The sequence below is a fragment of the Camponotus vicinus genome, unplaced genomic scaffold (genome assembly GCF_025532165.1).
Source record: "Camponotus vicinus isolate PSW18456_S1 unplaced genomic scaffold, iyCamVici1.0 SCAF_7, whole genome shotgun sequence".
Classification (NCBI taxonomy): Eukaryota; Metazoa; Arthropoda; class Insecta; order Hymenoptera; family Formicidae; genus Camponotus; species Camponotus vicinus.
Window position 1 is genome coordinate 9,300,286 of NW_028141979.1, and position 20,359 is coordinate 9,320,644.

The 20,359-nt window shown below is 32.0% G+C and overlaps 2 protein-coding genes and 1 long non-coding RNA gene across 3 annotated transcripts in view; 2 read left to right on the forward strand and 1 right to left on the reverse strand.

The window, feature by feature from the left end:
• The first annotated feature begins 1,783 nt into the window (after positions 1–1,783).
• Positions 1,784–4,624, forward strand: LOC145975079 (uncharacterized). Its single transcript, XR_014439873.1, has 4 exons — positions 1,784–1,834; positions 1,915–2,351; positions 2,685–2,812; positions 4,301–4,624. It is a non-coding gene; the product is annotated as an uncharacterized LOC145975079 (long non-coding RNA).
• Positions 4,625–5,175: 551 nt separating this feature from the next.
• Positions 5,176–15,946, reverse strand: LOC145975077 (putative cytochrome P450 6a14). Its single transcript, XM_083105215.1, has 7 exons — positions 15,808–15,946; positions 15,125–15,306; positions 14,575–14,944; positions 14,109–14,443; positions 13,644–13,874; positions 7,913–8,164; positions 5,176–6,069 (listed from the first exon to the last, which is right to left on the reverse strand). The coding sequence occupies exons 2-7, from the start codon at positions 15,291–15,293 to the stop codon at positions 5,906–5,908; spliced, it is 1,521 nt and encodes a 506-aa protein (XP_082961341.1). The 5' UTR covers positions 15,294–15,306; positions 15,808–15,946; the 3' UTR covers positions 5,176–5,905.
• A 2,981-nt stretch (positions 15,947–18,927) lies between these two features.
• LOC145974653 (uncharacterized) overlaps positions 18,928–20,359 on the forward strand; it is a 2,759-nt gene continuing 1,327 nt past the window's right edge. Inside the window, exons 1-2 of the mRNA XM_083104632.1 lie at positions 18,928–19,363; positions 20,339–20,359. The exon at positions 20,339–20,359 is cut by the window's right edge and continues 252 nt beyond it. Coding sequence (XP_082960758.1) covers positions 19,206–19,363; positions 20,339–20,359 — 179 coding nt within the window. The 5' untranslated portion in view covers positions 18,928–19,205. The remainder of the gene's footprint in view (positions 19,364–20,338) is intronic.

Sequence of the window (20,359 nt, forward strand, 5' to 3'; positions counted from 1 at the left end):
AGGTGTCATGGTCTGCTTGATTTCTGAAAGCGATACGTCTTTTGTAGACATTAAAAAGAGGGTAACATATATATGTTACCCTCTGAGAACATTCGTGGACATTGGCTTTGTAGTTCATGTCTACGTTTCAGGGATCATCTAAAAGCGGGCCATGACACCTCTCTGTCTTCTCTCTGATTTTAGTATATATTAGAGTTCAGTAGTGTCTCTTATTAGAAAATGCCTTATATCTCTTATATTTCCGAATATAAACAGAATTAGTAAGACGAAACTAATAATAGTCCGTTGCAAGCTTTTTTGTTTTATTAAATATTCTTTGCAATGACTACGATAACATCATTACCTAACGAAACAGTCATTTTTATTTTGAAATATGGGAATATCGACATCGAAGATATAATGAGATTTGGAGCCACGTGTACGAGATTCCAAGAGTTGATACAAGACAAGGGTTTGTGGAGACAGAAATATTTTGAGAGGTATTTGTTTCTTGTTTATTTTAATATAATCTTATTATTTTATATTTTTTAAATTTTATATTAATTTCATTTGATTGACTTTCGTCGTTCAATGGAATATTTTTCATGAAAATTAATAAACAAAAAATAACGACAAATAATTGATTTGTTTAATATTCTTAATCCCAATGAGGAACAAATAATTTGTTTAATAATCGCGATTCCTTTGAGACTCAGAATATTAAACAGATTTTTCCAATTAGATGGGTAAATTGGAAAGTCCATTTATAAGAGGATACAAAATCAATTGAAAATTCGAATATGCTAATCGCAAACAAAGTCTTTAGCCAGACAGAAAGAGAATGATATCATCTGCACCATGATGTTTTCAGTCTTCTCTCGAACCTAAAGGCCTTTGCACAATGCTAGGCAACAGGCAATAAGAACAGAAATACTATCTATTCTCTGCTCCTATTGGCGAATATTTTCTATTCCGCGTTTTTATTGGTGAATAGTTTTTATTCCTTATTCTTATTGCCTGTTACCTAGCATTGTGCAAAGGCCTTAACTGGCAATGTATGCCTATTACATATATATGTTCTCTCCTTTTTATTTTTATAGATTTTTTATTTTTATTGTTGTAGATTTTGTTACTAAATTATAAACAAAAAAACTAACTTATTCTCCAGTGTATGTTTCCTTTTTATATTACTATATTTTATATAACTAATTATTAAAACTACTTAAGATTTCTAAAATACCTCGAAAAATATAATTTATAATATAAAAATTATATTATCTATAACAATCTTTAATTTTTAATTCGACCTTATAATTAAATCCAATTCGACCTTATAATTAAAAGTGGAGTTTATTTTTGTGTTGGGGAAGAATACAAAGATATCAAATTAGATTATTCTTATATATATTTTTAAATTTTTTTATATCGAAACTTCGTAATAATGAACCTCAAAAGCGTAAAAGCGTATAGCGCGTAAAATTAATACTGTATACAATATTTAGAATTCTTTCCAAATATTGATATAAATGCAATTAAAAAATTTGTACATATTTTAGAAATTAGAATTTATTACTGTTTTAATTTTTAGGTATCCATGGATGGAGAAAAGACGTAATATAGAAAAGAAATTTTTCGACCATTTCGATTTTAAAGAACAAATAATAGCGATTATGAAGCGTATAAAAAACCTACAGAATTATCTGTTTGCGATATACGAAAATGAGTCATCAACCACTCAAAAAGACATTATTAAAAAAGAATTCGACAGGCTTTTGTACTCCATAGCTAAAGATTCTACAATTTTCGTATTTATTTCGACTGAGTTAGATAGAATTGTTTCCAAAAAATGGTCAAGGTAGAATTCAATAAACTAAATTGCTATTAACATTAAATTAATGTAATTATTGCATAGTTAATAATTAAATTTTTATTTAGAAATTTTGCAACGATGTGCACTACCATATTTGACTGCAACTTCATTTTACAACGTTTACGATACAATCCGTCAAACATTCACATGAACCACGACATAAATGAAATTAAGCCATATCCCCTACCACACGTGTCTTATTCGATTCAAAATACATGGTTAGATAAAATCGAGCAAGAAATATTGTCTCGCCTTAAACATAAATATCCTACATATCCAATATTTTGGATACTTTCTGAGGAACTTTCCTACATATCTAATATTTTGGATACTTTCTGAGGAACTTTCCCTTTGGGGAGAGACCAAAATCAATGACACTTTCTGGGATGAGACAGAAATAATACAAATTGTGGAAATATTCGACGAGTATGTATTTTCGAAAGTAATGCTCCGTAAATTGGATCAACTATGGCGAAAATTAGATCTGAAAAAATATCGTTATGTAAGTTATTCTAAACAACTACATTACGGGTTATATGAATTCAATTTTGTTAAGAGAAAAGTTTCCACACATTTTATAGAATATATTAAAGTGATGAATTATTTAAAATATTTTCAAGTTGTCCGACAATAATAAATACCGCACAAAAACGAAAACGTCAAAAAATGTCTCTGAATTTTAAAAAATTAATGTCTTTCAAAATTTAAAATTTACATCTCCGATACGCAATATATTAAATTATACAATCATATTTTGTTCCGCGTTAAACACAACTTTATGCTCTATATGAATATTCACAGAATCATTTATTCTAATGTTTAATTTATGCCTTAGGAATCAGTACATTTTAAGGACCGTATATTATATGCTACATATCACAGTGTAGCTAGTAGACTCCGCATAGACTGCGATTCGTCGTTAAACCAATTACTAACAAAAAAAAGGCAATTTTCTAGAAAAACGTAAGTATAATTCTAGCTTTAGTTTTATAAACGATCCTAAGTATGATATTTATACGTACATTTTCATGTATGTATACTGCATGGCTCCATACATATGTCTATATTGTAAAAGTTTATTGTAAAGTTATCTACAAATTTATGAGGGTATTTGTTTTTTGTAAATTGATAAAATAAGATGTATCGTGCATATAATATTGTATCTGTTTCGAACATTCAACGAAAACTATCGCGTATACTATAGACACATACACGCATAGAAAGATTATAGAAATATTCTTTTTCACGGTTAAAAATAAAGATTACCTCGAGATTTTGAAATAAAACAATATAATTCCTTTTATAAAAATTGACAATAAAATTTGTTTCACAAAAAATTTTCCTAATCATTTTGCACATATATATGTATAACCATTGCTCAATCGGATAAATACATTAAAAAAGTATTAACTATACATATATAGTTAATATTAACTATATTAACTATATATAGTTAATATTAACTATACATATATAGTTAATATACAATTTCTAATTTACTTTGATGGATTACAATTGATGACAATTTGTAATACATATTATTATGGAATCTACAAAACTGTATTTTCCAAAAATTTTAGCTTAATTCTTTTAGATAAAAATGTACATACATATGCATGTGTGTGTGTGTGTGTGTGTGTGTGTGTGTGTGTGTGTGTGTGTGTGTGTGTGTGTGTGTGTGTGTGTGTGTAATATATTATAGCCAATAATTATATATACATATATTAATACATAAAATAATTGTATTAATTATTTTTATTTATATATAATTAAAGTCGATGCAATAGTCAATTTATTATAGTTAATATCCAAGCGATACTGCTACTATTTTCAAAGACTTAAGGGGAGACATACACCCAGATAGGTTAAAAAATTCGATTTTTCAATTTCTGCATTTTCTTATATGATAGTATGATATCTTAAGAATATTTTCCTAAAGTTTCAAGTCGAAATTCAAAAAAATAAAAAAGTTAGCGTTTCAAAGAGGTAGGCGCTTGGTTTCACAGTTGGCGGGTGAATGTTTACCTGGTAAGCGCCGTAGCATCTATACCCGTTTTCTTTCTGCTAAATGTCAATAAACGCTAGTCATGTGTTACTAGAAGAAATAAATATTGGATACGGAATATTAAATTTTATTTCATTGCAAATTTGTGAGTGTGTGAAATGTAAACATTGTGGTGATGATATAACGTTCAAAGCAAAAGGTGGATTCGGATTTAAAATTTAAAATCACTATTGTAAATTAATTCATGCAAGCAATGCGCATCAATATGCTTCTGCAGAAGATGCGCGAATGATAAGAGCGAAACGTACCGTCTCTCTGTGTTTTGATAATCATAATACTTTCCACGAAAAAAACTCGTGAAAATAGGGTCATTTTCGGTACATCTGGGTGTACGTCCCCCCTTAAATACTGGATATGAATGAAAGTTTACCATTATATTTTCCAAGTCATCTGCATTGAAACACAATCAAAAACAAGAATAAAAAGATCAAGATTGCGATTGGAATAATAGCAACGCATACAGGAGAGTTCATTGATAATCGCACATAAGCGTTAATATTTAATATTTAAATGGCATAGATGCCGATATAGATACCAAATCAAATTTACGAATGATAAATAGCGTTTTCTATATTTTCACGTTTTCTGCACGGACATAGCTGCATAATTACTCATATCTGTAAATAGAAATGTGGGAAAGCATTTGAATTTGTCAATCAATTCCATTATATATGTTACGAAATTTCGACAATGCCAGAAATGTAAGACTGTAAGCTATTGGAATAAATTTTTTCTGTATGGAACATTTTCGTCTTTTTGTTCTCTAGCACTTTCAGGAATCTCAATTCCTAAGACAAACCAAACTTTTGAACAGTACAATAATATGGTATTAATAATGAGGCAAAATATAATAAAGCAAATAATAAGAGAATTATACTTAATGCCTAAAATTCGAGATTTAATTTATAAAAACATTACATTTTGATATTTTGCTTCAAATAATAAATGTAACTGTTTCCTATCTATCTTCTCAATTTCAAATAATTTTAATATTTAGAATCTCTTCTTGGAAAAGCAGACTAAACTAATTGTTGCATGCAGTAATAGTGAAATTCTCATATCGGTATGAAGAAAATGAGAAGTTACATGCTTAATTGCTTTTAAATTATTTAAAAGTTCAATCAATGATGAATGAAATAAATTGAGATAAAAAATAACAGCTGCAAGTGAAATAATAGTTACATATAAAATAAGAAATTTTTATATAATATTTTAACATAATTTATAGTATAAGAAAACACAAATATTAAAATAACTATTAAAAATAAAACACGTTTACACAAAATAGATTTTATTTGGCAGGCAGTAAGGTAAATATCAATATTTATGACGGATAAAGAAAAGAATAATCTATTAACTATTTACGAAATCTTTGTTTTTCATTAAATGTTTCTTATTTAATGCTTATCTCGATAATTTATATAGGACTATCTTACATACACTTGGCAATAAAAATGTTTTAATATACGCAATAAATGGACTATTAGCCATTTATCCGTCGAGTTTCAAATAATTTATTTAATATACTGAATTCCAACAAAGAATCCAGATAATTAAACAAATTACTTAAAAGCAAGTCAGTATTTACCGGAAATTAAACTGACGAAAAAAAGAAAAGAAAGAAAAGAAATATATTTTAGATCTTATGTTAGTCTTTTACCAGTCCTTTTTTTACCAGGCTTTATTTTTATTCATTTTACGATGAAAATTTAAATACGAGTTAGTTAAGTTTGGTATCGTCGTGTAGCGGCATGCGAAGAAAGACACACGTCATACACTACTATACATTTTCGCTATTTTAAAATACTGCCGCAACATTGCCAAAGTAATATTATAAAATAACATCTTTACAATATTTCTGCTACATTATAATGCAATGAGTAATGCTGTAACATTGCAGCAATGTTGTTGCAAGCTTCTGTGTTGTATGAGATATAATATTTTTGGATAAGTAAATTTAAATATATTCAAAAGTGTTTATATATTATTTTTTATCGCGGCTTCATAGTAAGATATACACCTTCTTTGGGCGTAAGTATAAAATTATTCGGATCATAAGTTAACGGGACCATAGTTCGGGGATCGAGTTGGAATTTGAATTTCGACAGAAGACTTACAAGTCCAACCTTGGTTTGCATATATCCAAATCTTGAACCTAAAAGTAATAATGACGTAATATTGACACATTGATAAGATAATAGCGTAATACTCCATACAGCACAGAACATTGTAGCAATATTGTGACAATAATGCAATGTTGTTGCAATGTTACAATGTTAATAATATTGCTACACTATTCTATGCTGTCTGGAACTGATGGCATACATATATTGATAAAGTAATGGTAGATAATTAACATTTATTATAGACATTTCAAAGTAAGATATTACACAGATATTATAGCAAAATAAGGTAAATGTTTACTTTAGGTTACACAGCTCGAAAAATTTTTATTTTCACATATGTTGTAGAGGATACATTCCTAAGTAATACACCGTTTGAATTTTGCGGCGGTCTCTTTTCGTTTCTGAGATATGCACTTTTGAAGTTTCATACTTTTATGGCATCTTTTCGATATATTCTATTTATGTGTTTACATTTTTTGTTTACATTTGCTCATCACAGTTTCATATTATATTTTACTTGCGTGTTTATATTTCTTTGTTTACGTTTGCTCGTCGCTTCCATGTCGCTAAGCTATAGAATTATTGTTTAGTTTCGCTAAATAAAAATTGTACTTTTTATTTTACCTAAACTTTTAATAAATGTTTGTATGTAACTTCCTTCGTTTTGCAAAGTACATGCGTGGACACCGCATGTTCCGCCCCCCTTACGGGGGGGCGGAACATGCTCCACTTTCGGAAAATATAACCTAACCCAACCCGTGTCTAAAGTGTGGAATATATCTGGCTTCGTATAGGAAGTTGTAAACTTATATAAACTCATGAACCATATGAACCATGTGAAGCGAAATGTCATATATCAAGGTATTTCCCATGCTTCAGACACAGGTTGGGTTAGGTTATGCCCCCCGTAAGGATGGCGGAACACACGGTGTCCAAGCATGTACTTTGCAAGACAAAGCAAAGTTTCCAAATATATATATTCTATTAAATATATTTCTTCTTAAACATACATGATATGGTAAAATTGTATTCTATTCATGAAACTTTTTTTGTTATTAACTATTTAATAAATAACAAGGCTAAAACCTTCTGAATGTTATTCAGAAAGATCACCTCGGTAAATGTAAACAGAAAAATATAAACGTATTTAGAATGTAACGAAAAGATGATACAAGTAAATATAAAAATCGCATATCCCAGGAACGAAGAGAGATCGCCACAAAATTCAAACGGTGTATTACTTAGGAATGTATCCTCTACAACATGTGTGAAAATAAAAATTTTTCGAGCTGTGTAACCTAAAGTAAACATTTACCCAAAATAATTGATAATTTATATATAATTAAATTAAATTTTTTTTAGAAGTTTTTAAAAATATTTAAAGTTAATAGCATCTCTAAACAAAATGTAATCAAAATATAATTATAATATCTGAATAAATCATAATCATAAATAATCATATACAATTTATTCAATAACATATACTATTAATAATCAATGACGCTCTAAATATTACAATATAAATAACCCAAAATCGAACAAATGAGAGCCAGCGCTAGATAGAAAGCGCTGAAAAAATAATTATATAACTCTTCTTAAATTAAATCGTATATATTTATTTATATTAAAGTTTTTTATTGTGTTAAGTATTTTATTTATACTGTATATATAATATTTAATTATTTAATTATGTGTTTTGAAATATATGTATTAATCTATATATATTTTTGTCCCCTATTCATAATTTAATAAAAAATTGCTATAAAAATATATTGGAAGAAATTAGTAATATAAAAAATTAATAAAAAATTTGCGTAAACAATGAGAAAACAGATTTTATCAATTAGATAGAAAAGACTTATCTACACTCACCGATACAAATTCGTGGTCCTTCTCCAAATGGCAAATAAGTGTAAGGATGTCTGGCTGCTACCTTATCCTCGTTAAATCGTTCAGGATCAAATCTATCAGGATCTGGATATATCAATGGATCTCGATGTAATCTCAATATCGGTATAGTGATTAACATGTCTTTTGGAACGTGAATATTTGTTGTTGGAAGATCTATTTCCTCGGTACAGATGCGATTCAAACTAGGTACAGGTGGATATTTCCTCATTGTCTCTGCAATATATAAAATTATAAAAATATAAAAACACTTTAAAATATATAATTACAATTATAAATATATAATTAAAATATATATGAAGGAGAGTGAATCCGTAGGGCTGCCCAAGTGCTTGAGTATTTTCCTAGAAATAAACAGATAGACCACCCGAGCACTTGAGTTAGGTATAAACAGATAGGTCGCCCGAGCATTTTTCGGTCCGCGATACGAGTAGTCTCTGTGTCGTTGCGAGAGCGCGAAGACGTACGTTAGACGAGCGTATCTCTTTGTTCGTATTAATCCTGTAATCCAACGAATAAATAACAGTCATTTGCCCTAAAAAGTATTCTATTCCATTTTACATCCTTACACCAAAATATCCTACAATTTGGGGGCTCAGCCGGGATGATAACGGATAATAACGGGATAATAACGGTGCATAACGGGATAATAACGAGTCAATGGAATATTTGAACATTTAATCGGGCATTTTCGAGAAGTTTCCGCGAGCAGTGTTGTGAGTTGTGCGAAAGAGAGAGAGACAAAGGACGAGAGATCTTCGAATAGTGTGCGAGAGAGTTTTCGAACAAGAATATTCGAGCATTCGATCGTCTTCAAGAAGGTTCCGCAGTGTGTCCGCGGGATATCGCGTTGTATTGTGTGGAAGAGAGAGATATAGAGGACGAGAAAGTGTTCGAGTAGTGTAGAGATGAGAGATCTGAATAAACTCACGGTAGCTGCCTTAAAAGAGTTGCTGTCAGCGCGTGGTTTGTCCAGTTTCGGCACGAAAACCGAATTAATCTCGCGCATAATGGAAGCTGATCCATCGGGAGCGTGGTTGGACGATAGACGAGAAGATGATGAAGATGTCGGGGATTCTTTACAAGGACCTGGCACGTCAAATGCGCAGCTAACGATTAATCCACAGCAACGAGAGATCGATTTATATAGAAGAGAGAGAGAGTTGTTAGAGCGTGAGTTAGCATTGGCACGTCTTGAAATAGAAGCAATGCGACGAGGAGTATATACCGAGCCAGTTGCAGAAGACGAAAGTCGACAACAATCGACGCATAGCATTGCTGCCGCGAACAACAATGTTTTGGCCGGTCAGCCGCGAGCAAATATTACGGTAATAGCGGATTTGCTCAGTAATTTCAGCGGTCAATCTAGTGATTATGAGATTTGGGAAAAGCAAGTCAAGCTACTCAAAGCGACATATAAATTGGAAGACGATACTGCGAAAATACTTGTGGGCATGCGGCTTAAAGGAAAAGCACTCGAGTGGCTACATTCCAAACCGGAATACATTGCGATGACATTTGATCGTCTTCTGGACGAGCTGAGAGCTATGTTTCATCGTCGACAGAGCAAGGTGGTAATTCGGAGAAAATTTGAAGAACGTATGTGGAAGAAAGACGAGACTTTCCACGAATATTTCCATGAGAAAATCATTATGGGCAACCGAGTACCGATCGACGACAGCGAGATACTTGAGTACGTGATTGAAGGCATTCCAGACGAGGCACTTCAAAACCAGGCGCGTATACAACGATTTACGACAACAGATGGATTGCTAGAAGCATTTGAGAAGGTAACTCTTCGGGACCGAGCAGGCACACCAGGATCATCGACATCGAACAAACGAAATGGTAATCAAAATAAAGGCGAGCGAAAAGAGACTGTTAACGGAGGAAACAAAAAGCATTCGACTAAAGTGGTACGTTGTTTTAATTGCGGCGAGCGCGATCATGTAAGTGCAAGCTGTCCGACAAAAGAGCGAGGCGCTAAATGCTTTAAATGTGGCGAGCGTGGGCATATCGCGTCGAAATGCTCCGAGAAGACGAACGCGAATAAAGAAAGTTGCGCGGTGACGGGGGTTTCGCCTTGTAAATATTTTAAAAATGTTCTGCTTAACGGTTGCGAGATTGAGGCGGTGATAGATTCAGCAAGCGATGTTACCTTAATTCGCGCGGATGAACATGTTAAGCTTGGATCTCCTCGATTAAGTTTAGGCGAAATATATTTCGACGGCGTGGGTTCGAGCAATAATGTGACGTTAGGAGGGTTTCAAACAGAAATCATTGTAGACGGGCATTCATATCCGATTTGCGTACATGTAGTTTCAAATAATCTGCTCCGGTATAAGCTATTGATAGGAACGAGCTTTTTAAACATGACTAATGTTAATCTTAAAGGCGTCGAAGAAGTAACTATTAGTCCGTTATCGGAAGCGACGTATGCAGACGCGGGATGCGAAGATAGCGTACCCGAGGTATTAAAGATTGACGTAGCTAACCACGAGGTGCATCGAGCGGATCTCATAGACGTTTCGCACGTTAAAAATTCCGATCAACGTTTAGCGATAGAAAATCTCGTAAGTAATTACAGGCCGAATAAGACGCGTGAGCCGGACATAACGATGAAACTTGTACTTAAAGATGAAGAACCCGTATATCAATCCGCGAGACGTTTATCCGCATCTGAAAAAGAGATAGTTAATACGCAGATTGATCAATGGATTACGGATGGAATTGTTCAGCCATCTACCTCTGACTATGCTAGTCCAGTGGTACTCGTTCGAAAAAAAAATGACTCTTATAGATTATGCGTTGACTATCGGATGGTGAATAAGAAAATTGTTAAAGATAGATATCCGTTGCCGTTGATCGAGGACCAGTTAGATTTATTGCAGGACGCTCGTGTCTTTAGTACACTCGACCTCAAAAATGGATTTTTCCATGTGCGGATGGACAAGTCGAGTCAAAAATATACTGCGTTTATTGTACCGGACGGTCATTACGAATTCTTGCGAGTTCCTTTCGGTCTTTGCAATTCGCCGGCAGTATTTCAGCGATTCGTTAACACGATATTTAGAGATCTTATACGAGAAAAAATAGTTTTAACTTATATGGATGACTTAATTGTTCCGTCTGACGATATTGAGAACGGCATAAAGAATCTTAAAAAAGTTTTAGCGACAGCTAGTGAAGCGGGTCTTATAATTAATTGGAAAAAATGTTGCTTCATGCAAACTACAGTCGAGTTTTTGGGCCACGTAATTAGCAACGGTTGCGTCCGTCCTTCAGATCGTAAAACAGAAGCGGTTCGGCGATTTCCGAATCTTACGAATGCCAAGCAGGTACAGAGTTTTCTTGGGTTAAGTGGGTACTTTCGTAAATTTATCCCTGGGTATTCTACTATTGCGCGACCCTTGACGAATCTGCTGCGAGCAAACACTAAATTTTATTTTGGAGAGGCTGAGAAAAATGCGTTCGTGCGGCTTAAAAATATAATGAGTGAAAAACCGGTGTTATATTTGTATCGAAGTGGAGCGGAGACGGAGTTGCACACGGATGCTTCTGCGCTAGGGTACGGTGCGATTTTACTGCAACGAAGTAGTGAAGATCAGAACTTTCACCCCGTTTATTACTCTAGCGGTAAAACTACTCCTGCGGAGTCGAAATATGCTAGTTACGAACTGGAAGTTTTAGCGATAATAAAGGCGTTGAAGAAGTTTCGCGTTTACTTATTAGGTATCGCTTTTACGATTGTTACTGATTGTCGCGCGTTCGCTCTCACTATGAATAAGAAAGATCTTTGCGTGCGTGTTGCTCGATGGGCGTTACTTTTGGAGGAGTTTAATTATTGTATAGAGCATCGGCCAGGAAAAAGAATGATACACGTCGACGCACTCAGTCGGAATCCACTTCCGGTCTGCTTTGTGATCGATGAGTCGGAAGCTGGTTTGACGGCTCGTTTACGAAAGGCTCAAGAGGAGGACGACAACGTGAGAAAACTCCGAGATCTAATAATGCAGAACAAAACGAAAGATTACATAATACGAGGTGATCTAGTTTATAGAGAATCCGGCGGTGATGTCCAACTTGTAGTACCGAAGAGAATGCAGACACAGCTCATACGACGAGCTCACGAGCGCGGACATTTTTCAGCTGGAAAGACTGAAGCCCTTGTGCGTACTGATTACTGGATCCCGAATTTGCGACAACGAGTTGAAAAGGTTATACGAAATTGCGTTGCATGCATTCTGGCGGAGAGAAAACATGGAAAACAAGAAGGCTTGTTAAATCCGATCGAGAAAGGAATTGTTCCTTTAGATACGTTGCATATCGACCACTTAGGACCTCTACCCTCTACTAAGAAGTCATATCAATATATATTTGCTGTGATTGACGCTTTTTCAAAATTCACATGGCTGTATGCTACCAGATCTACAGGCACAGCTGAAGTTATTGTACGCCTTAAAAAGCAAGCTGCAATTTTCTGCAATCCACGACGGATTATTTCCGACAGAGGTACAGCATTCACGTCGAATGAATTTAGAGAGTATTGTCGTGACGAAAATATAGAGCATTCTTTAATAACGACGGGAGTTCCCAGAGCTAACGGACAAGTTGAGCGCCTCAACCGGACGCTCATACCATTATTGACAAAATTAGCTGCACCAAAATCTGATGAATGGTATAAATATTTGGATGCTGCTCAGCAATGTCTAAACGCAACTATACATCGAAGCATCGGCATGTCGCCGTTCAAACTTCTTTTGGGAATACGTCCACGGCTTAAAGATTTTCCAGATATCAAAGAGTGGCTCGAAAAGGAATGGGTTGAGTCATTCCAAGACAAGCGTGACGAACTGCGAGCCCAAGCGAGCGAAAATATAGCAAAAATCCAGCGTGAGAATAAACACACTTATAACAAGAAAAGGCGACAGGCTTCAAGTTATCGTGAAGGAGATTTAGTCGCCATCAAACGCACTCAACAAGGTCCGAGATTAAAAGTCACTCACAAATATCTTGGCCCTTACGAGATCATTCGAGTTCTGCGTAATCAACGATTTGTGGTACAGAGAGTCGGCGATGGAGAAGGTCCCCAACGAACGTCAACATCAGCCGACAATATAAAGCTATGGGTCAACACTAATTCATCGGAAAGTGAAGACAGTGATGACGGAGACATTCGGGACGAATGTATGAGCAGGACGGCCGAGTGAAGGAGAGTGAATCCGTAGGGCTGCCCAAGTGCTTGAGTATTTTCCTAGAAATAAACAGATAGACCACCCGAGCACTTGAGTTAGGTATAAACAGATAGGTCGCCCGAGCATTTTTCGGTCCGCGATACGAGTAGTCTCTGTGTCGTTGCGAGAGCGCGAAGACGTACGTTAGACGAGCGTATCTCTTTGTTCGTATTAATCCTGTAATCCAACGAATAAATAACAGTCATTTGCCCTAAAAAGTATTCTATTCCATTTTACATCCTTACACCAAAATATCCTACATATATAATTAATATATAATTAAAATATATAAATATATAATTAGTTATTATTAGACATATTTACTTAGATATAAGTCAAGAAATATTATTGTGTATGTGTGTGTGTAGAAACTTCCAGTTAGAATTTGTAATCTGTTTGTAAAGGAAACTTGATAAGAATAATTAGTCCCGATGACTTTACAATATAGATTATCAACTTGCCGTTTATTACTTTGTGAAGATATGTCATTTCGTTCACAGCATTATAAGTCAATTCGCCATGACTTTCTAATTTTTCATCGATTTCATTGCGAAGTTTGTCTTGCAAGTCTTGATGTTGAGCTAATTCGTATAAACAAAATGTTGCTGTTGTGGAAGAAGTTTCGAAACCAGCAGCGAAAAAGACGAAAGCTTGCGCAACCGCTTCTGACGTAGTCAACCTGTTGATGGTTGCTATATATAAACAAAACATTTTATATTAATCTTGTTTCTTTTAGAAATATTCTAAAAAAAATTAGAAATGCTTTTATATAATTACTACATACAATTAATTATATCGTCATATTGTTGTCTGTATTTAATTAAAATAAGAATTGTATGTATTATGTTTAAAAATAAAATTGATTTTAAAAGACAAAATAAACGCGATAGAAAACAAATATTTAAAACAATTATATACATATTTACAAGATTTATCGATATCTCTCATATCATCGGATTCAACGTAGCCCTTCTCCATAAGTTGTATGAGCAGATTCATAAAATCATGCTTGATGATGTTATGACTTTGTCTATATTCCACATTCTCTTGAAAAGTTTTCATAAAAAATTCTCTGATACTTCGTTTATGTAAAGGAATGGAAAAGAAATTCAAAATTTGAGGCATAAGAAGAAATAAAGCATTCCAAAAGGGGTGAATTTCAAAGATCTTTTTTCCCCAATATCGAAATTCACTATCCTCTTTCGCTATGCAATTGGAATTGACTCCAAAAGCTGTTGACATAATTATATCCGTTGTATATCTACAAATACATTTTCAACAAATTATTATGGTAATATTAAAAAACTTTTTTTATGTACAATTTCTTTTAATAATTCTTGTATGAATATATATATATTATATACAAAGATTATCTCTTTAAAAAAATTTTACCTTCCAAACCAATCTTTTATCTCGATTGAATCTCCTGTTTGAGCCACATTTTCTAAATTTTTCACAAATTCATCGCCGCACATTTTCATAATCGTAAACATTTGCTTTATTTTTCCTGAAGTAAAAGTGGGTGTCAACTTGACGCGCAAATTCCGCCACTTCTTCCCAGGCAGTGCAAACAAATGACCGGTCAGTGGATCAATCTTCTCGTTGCAAAACACTCCGCGATCATGGAAATTCTTGAATTCCTTCGTCAACACCATTCGAATAAGATCAGGATCAGTAATTATCAGATTTGGTTTGAAAAATGAGTATATTCCAAAGGCACGATGTTCCTTGTATTTTACGTAGATATCGTGGAAGAATTCGCCTGTTAAAAAAGTTTTTGTTCAATTCCACTAGTTTTCGTTTCAAATAAAATGAAAAGAGGGAACAGAGTAAAAAGGAAAAGATATTATAGATAATAAAGATTGCTTATGTAGAAATAAATGCATTATAAGGATTATAATATATTCTTATAATATTTAATATTATAAGAAAATATACTCGCCTATTGTTCTTTTTTTAGTCATTATGGCTCCTATATTACCAGTTGGCACAACAGGTTCAATATAAAAAATATTTCTTTTGCGCCAGTAATTGAATAACACATACTTATAATAAGTATACACAATAATCAAAGCAACGATGAAAATCCCAATTAATTCCGCGATTAACATCTTAAGTTTTCGTCTAAAATAAATAAAAATGAGCTATTTCATTATATTTGGTTACAATCATAAATCCTCATGATTATCAAATTATAAAATCAAATTCGATAATTTGAATAAAAACGCGAAATATTGCTAAGATATAAAGTCAATAAAACAAATTAACATATTTAACATTAAATTTATTATTATAGAAATTAAAGTTAATTTTTATTTTCCACCATTTGCACGAATTTTGAGAAAAATATCATATTAACATAGAAAATGTTCTTTTTGTTTATAAATTTGTTTTACTTTATTAGAATTTTAATTTTATAATATTACTTGATTGACTTAACGCGATGATAGTATTTAAATATTTAGATATTAAAACTTAAAAACTCTTATGATAAATAATATTTTTGTATATTTGTATTAAAAATTGACTTAACAAATAATCTATTATTATAAACATACGTAAATTAACCTGAAATATTTTGTATATGTTAAATTTCAAAAAAATTTATGCCATTATCAATATTACCTTTTTTACACAAAAGACGTTTAAAATAATTTTTCCGTCAAAAAGCAATCAATTGTTTGTAAGATATATTTCTACGTATCACTGCGTGTGTATGACGTATTGAATGGATATGCTTTTATCAATATTTTTAAAGTACTGAAGGATATTTCAATCGCGAATGCGCTTATATATTGAACATTTCGCTATATAATCATTATTTTTTAAATATCGTATAATCACTATTTTTTATTAACATTGTATATAAGAGATAGATGAATTTGCACATTCATTTCATCTATCTTTTATATACAATGTTAATAAAAACTAGTGATTATACGATATTTAAAAGATAATGACTACATAACGAAACGTGCAACAACAAGAGTTATCTTTTTAAAAATATAACTATAAATTATCTGCCAATATGTTACGTGGAACACGACGTCGTGCACGACATATATCTTAGTCGAGAAAAATAAACACATACACACACACATTCATGCGAGTTTATAGGCCTCAACGCATTTACGATACACGTAATAGCAAGGTTCAGCGAACTCACGAAATAATGAGTGAGGAGCAGAACGCGGAAGCTCAGCTCGTCAGTACGGATTAAAAAGCCGAACAGAGAACATTCAATACGATACGTTACATGTGTGTGAACCACGACTTAGGAAATCATTCCCAAGACGTTGTCGTGGTCCGACTAAGAGACAAGGCGAAATGCCTCTAAGCGATACGTTTAAATATCATTTCTTTCATACGTGTTCTCTATATATTCATAATAAAAACTATAATAAAGTACATTATACGAAAAGACAGCGTGGGTATTAATGTTACCCCCATTGACACATAACACAGTGACTCTTTTCTTTTTTATCTTGATGTTAATATTCACACTGCAAGCAGAGTATGCGACTTTAGAGTCATCGATTTGAATGAAAATTACATATAATTATGTTTTTTTCCCAGCAAACACATATTATAACAATTATATAACATTGGAATAAAAAATTATAATAGTTAATATAATAATAGTTAATATAATAATAGTTATTTAAATTTAAACAGGCCATCAGAGCTAAACGCGGATGGTAGTGCGTAAGTTCAACGAGAATTAAGTTTTCGTTGAAATTTATTTGTGTGCACAGGGCACAAAATTTTCTTGGTACGATACCAAGCAAATTTTAAATAATTCTCAATTCGAGAAATTATTTAATTATTATCCCTCTATTTCCCCCCTGTAGTGTTGTAGGCGAGAAAAATATCGGGCTGAAAGTCGCTGAATCGGGAATCGAACCCGAGTCTTTCGCTTGCCGGGCGACTGCTCTTACCACTGAGCTATTCAGACCCCTCAACTCGATACTTCTCGGTCGCCTACAAATATATATTAAATTAAAGTATAACGCCATCTTCCGCCGGCGTGAATTAAATAACTATAAGAAATTAGGCTCTGTATATTAAAATATAAACTTAAATTTAAACAGGCCATCAGAGCTAAACGCGGATGGTAGTGCGTAAGTTCAACGAGAATTAAGTTTTCGTTGAAATTTATTTGTGTGCACAGGGCACAAAATTTTCTTGGTACGATACCAAGCAAATTTTAAATAATTCTCAATTCGAGAAATTATTTAATTATTATCCCTCTATTTCCCCCCTGTAGTGTTGTAGGCGAGAAAAATATCGGGCTGAAAGTCGCTGAATCGGGAATCGAACCCGAGTCTTTCGCTTGCCGGGCGACTGCTCTTACCACTGAGCTATTCAGACCCCTCAACTCGATACTTCTCGGTCGCCTACAAATATATATTAAATTAAAGTATAACGCCATCTTCCGCCGGCGTGAATTAAATAACTATAAGAAATTAGGCTCTGTATATTAAAATATAAACTTAAATTTAAACAGGCCATCAGAGCTAAACGCGGATGGTAGTGCGTAAGTTCAACGAGAATTAAGTTTTCGTTGAAATTTATTTGTGTGCACAGGGCACAAAATTTCCTTGGTACGATACCAAGCAAATTTTAAATAATTCTCAATTCGAGAAATTATTTAATTATTATCCCTCTATTTCCCCCCTGTAGTGTTGTAGGCGAGAAAAATATCGGGCTGAAAGTCGCTGAATCGGGAATCGAACCCGAGTCTTTCGCTTGCCGGGCGACTGCTCTTACCACTGAGCTATTCAGACCCCTCAACTCGATACTTCTCGGTCGCCTACAAATATATATTAAATTAAAGTATAACGCCATCTTCCGCCGGCGTGAATTAAATAACAATAAGTAACAATAAGTTTTTTTTATAATTAATGAGATACATTTTCCTTCTTTGGTTCTCACTATAACTGAAAAGATTGTTGTTCGTAATATTAAATATATATATTATTTCAACTTTTATTTTAGTTTATTTTTATATTAGATAGTTTATTATTTAGTTTATAATATCATTATTTTATCAATATATGATAGTTTATATCATGTATTATATATACATATATGAAATATATATCAGTGTTTAACATACATATGTGAAATAATTTTTATTACAATATACATGTATATTAAAATTATTTAATAATTTAATTACATACCTTAAAAATATATTGAAATAAAACACATTTTTTTTAAATCATGTTTAAAACACTTGTTTTAAATATGTTTAAAACAAAATCGTATTTAATTTGATGTAATATTTAAAACATGTTTTAAACATTTGTTTCAAACATAAATGTTTAAAACGTAACCCTGCTACATATACACGCGTAATTTTAAATTATAGAGAGGTATATTTTATTTTATAAATTAATTATTAAGCAATTATTTATTAAGCGATTGATGTAACACGGCACTATTCATTATGCTAATTATTTGGATTTATTCGATTGTTTTACCGTCCTTTTCCGAAATCAAATTCTATAATATTTAGTTTTGCATTTTAAAAAACTGACTTTTATAGCGAACTAAATAAATAAATAAATAAATAAATAATGGCGTGGAATTAAGAGAGAACATATTAATATTATTATTATAATAAATTATTATTAATTAAATTATTTATATTCTTATTTATATTATTTATATTATTTATATTATCATGGAGAAGACTGAGAGGTGTCATGGTCTGCTTGATTTCTGAAAGCGATACGTCTTTTGTAGACATTAAAAAGAGGGTAACATATATGTTACCCTCTGAGAACATTCGTGGACATTGGCTTTGTAGTTCATGTCCACGTTTCAGGGATCATCTAAAAGCGGGCCATGACACCTCTCTGTCTTCTCTCTGATTTTAGTATATATTAGAGTTCAGTAGTGTCTCTTATTAGAAAATGCCTTATATCTCTTATATTTCCGAATATAAACAGAATTAGTAAGACGAAACTAATAATAGTCCGTTGCAAGCTTTTTTGTTTTATTAAATATTTTTTGCAATGACTACGATAACATCATTACCTAACGAAACAGTCATTTTTATTTTGAAATATGGGAATATCGACATCGAAGATATAGTGAGATTTGGAGCCACGTGTACGAGATTCCAAGAGTTGATACAAGACAAGGGTTTATGGAGACAGAAATATTTTGAGAGGTATTTGTTTCTTGTTTATTTTAATATAATCTTATTATTTTATATTTTTTAATTTTTTATATTAATTTCATTTGATTGACTTTCGTCGTTCAATGGAACATTTTTCATGAAAATTAATAAACATAAAATAACGACAAATAATTGATTTATATTCTTTATATTAATATTCTTAATCCCAATGAGGAACAAATAATTTGTTTAATAATCGCGATTCCTTTGAGAGAATATTAAACAGATTTTTCCAATTAGATGGGTAAATTGGAAATAGTCCATTTATAAGAGGATACAAAATCAATTGAAAATTTGAATATGCTGATCGCAAACAAAGTCTTTAGCCAGACAGAAAGAGAATGATATCATCTGCACCATGATGTTGTCAGCCTTCTCTCGAACATTAACTGGTGCTTAATGTATGCCTATTATATATATATATGTTCTCTCCTTTTTATTTCTAGATTTCTTATTTTTATAGATTTTTTATTTTTATTTTTGTAGATATTGTTATTAAATTATAAACAAAGAAACTCTGTTGTTTCCCATAGTGTTTGTCGCCTTTTTATATTAATAATTATTAAAACTACTTAAGATTTCTAAAATATAAATCTCGAAAAAAATAATTTTTAATATAAAAATTATATTACCTATAATAACCCTTAATTTTTAATCCAATTCGACCTTATAATTAAAAGGGGAGTTTATTTTTGTGTTGTGAGAAGAATACAAAGATATCAAATTAGATTACTGTTATATCTAGTTTTAAATTTTTTATATAGAAACTTCGTAATAATGAACCTCAAAAGCGTAAAAGCGTATAGCGCGTAAAATTAATACTGTATACAATATTTAGAATTTTTTCCAAATATTGATATAAATGCAATTAAAAAATTTGTACATATTTTAGAAATTAGAATTTATTATTGTTTTAAAATAATTATTATTGTTTTGCCTAAAATTTATTATTGTTTTAATTTTTAGGTATCCATGGATGGAAGAAAG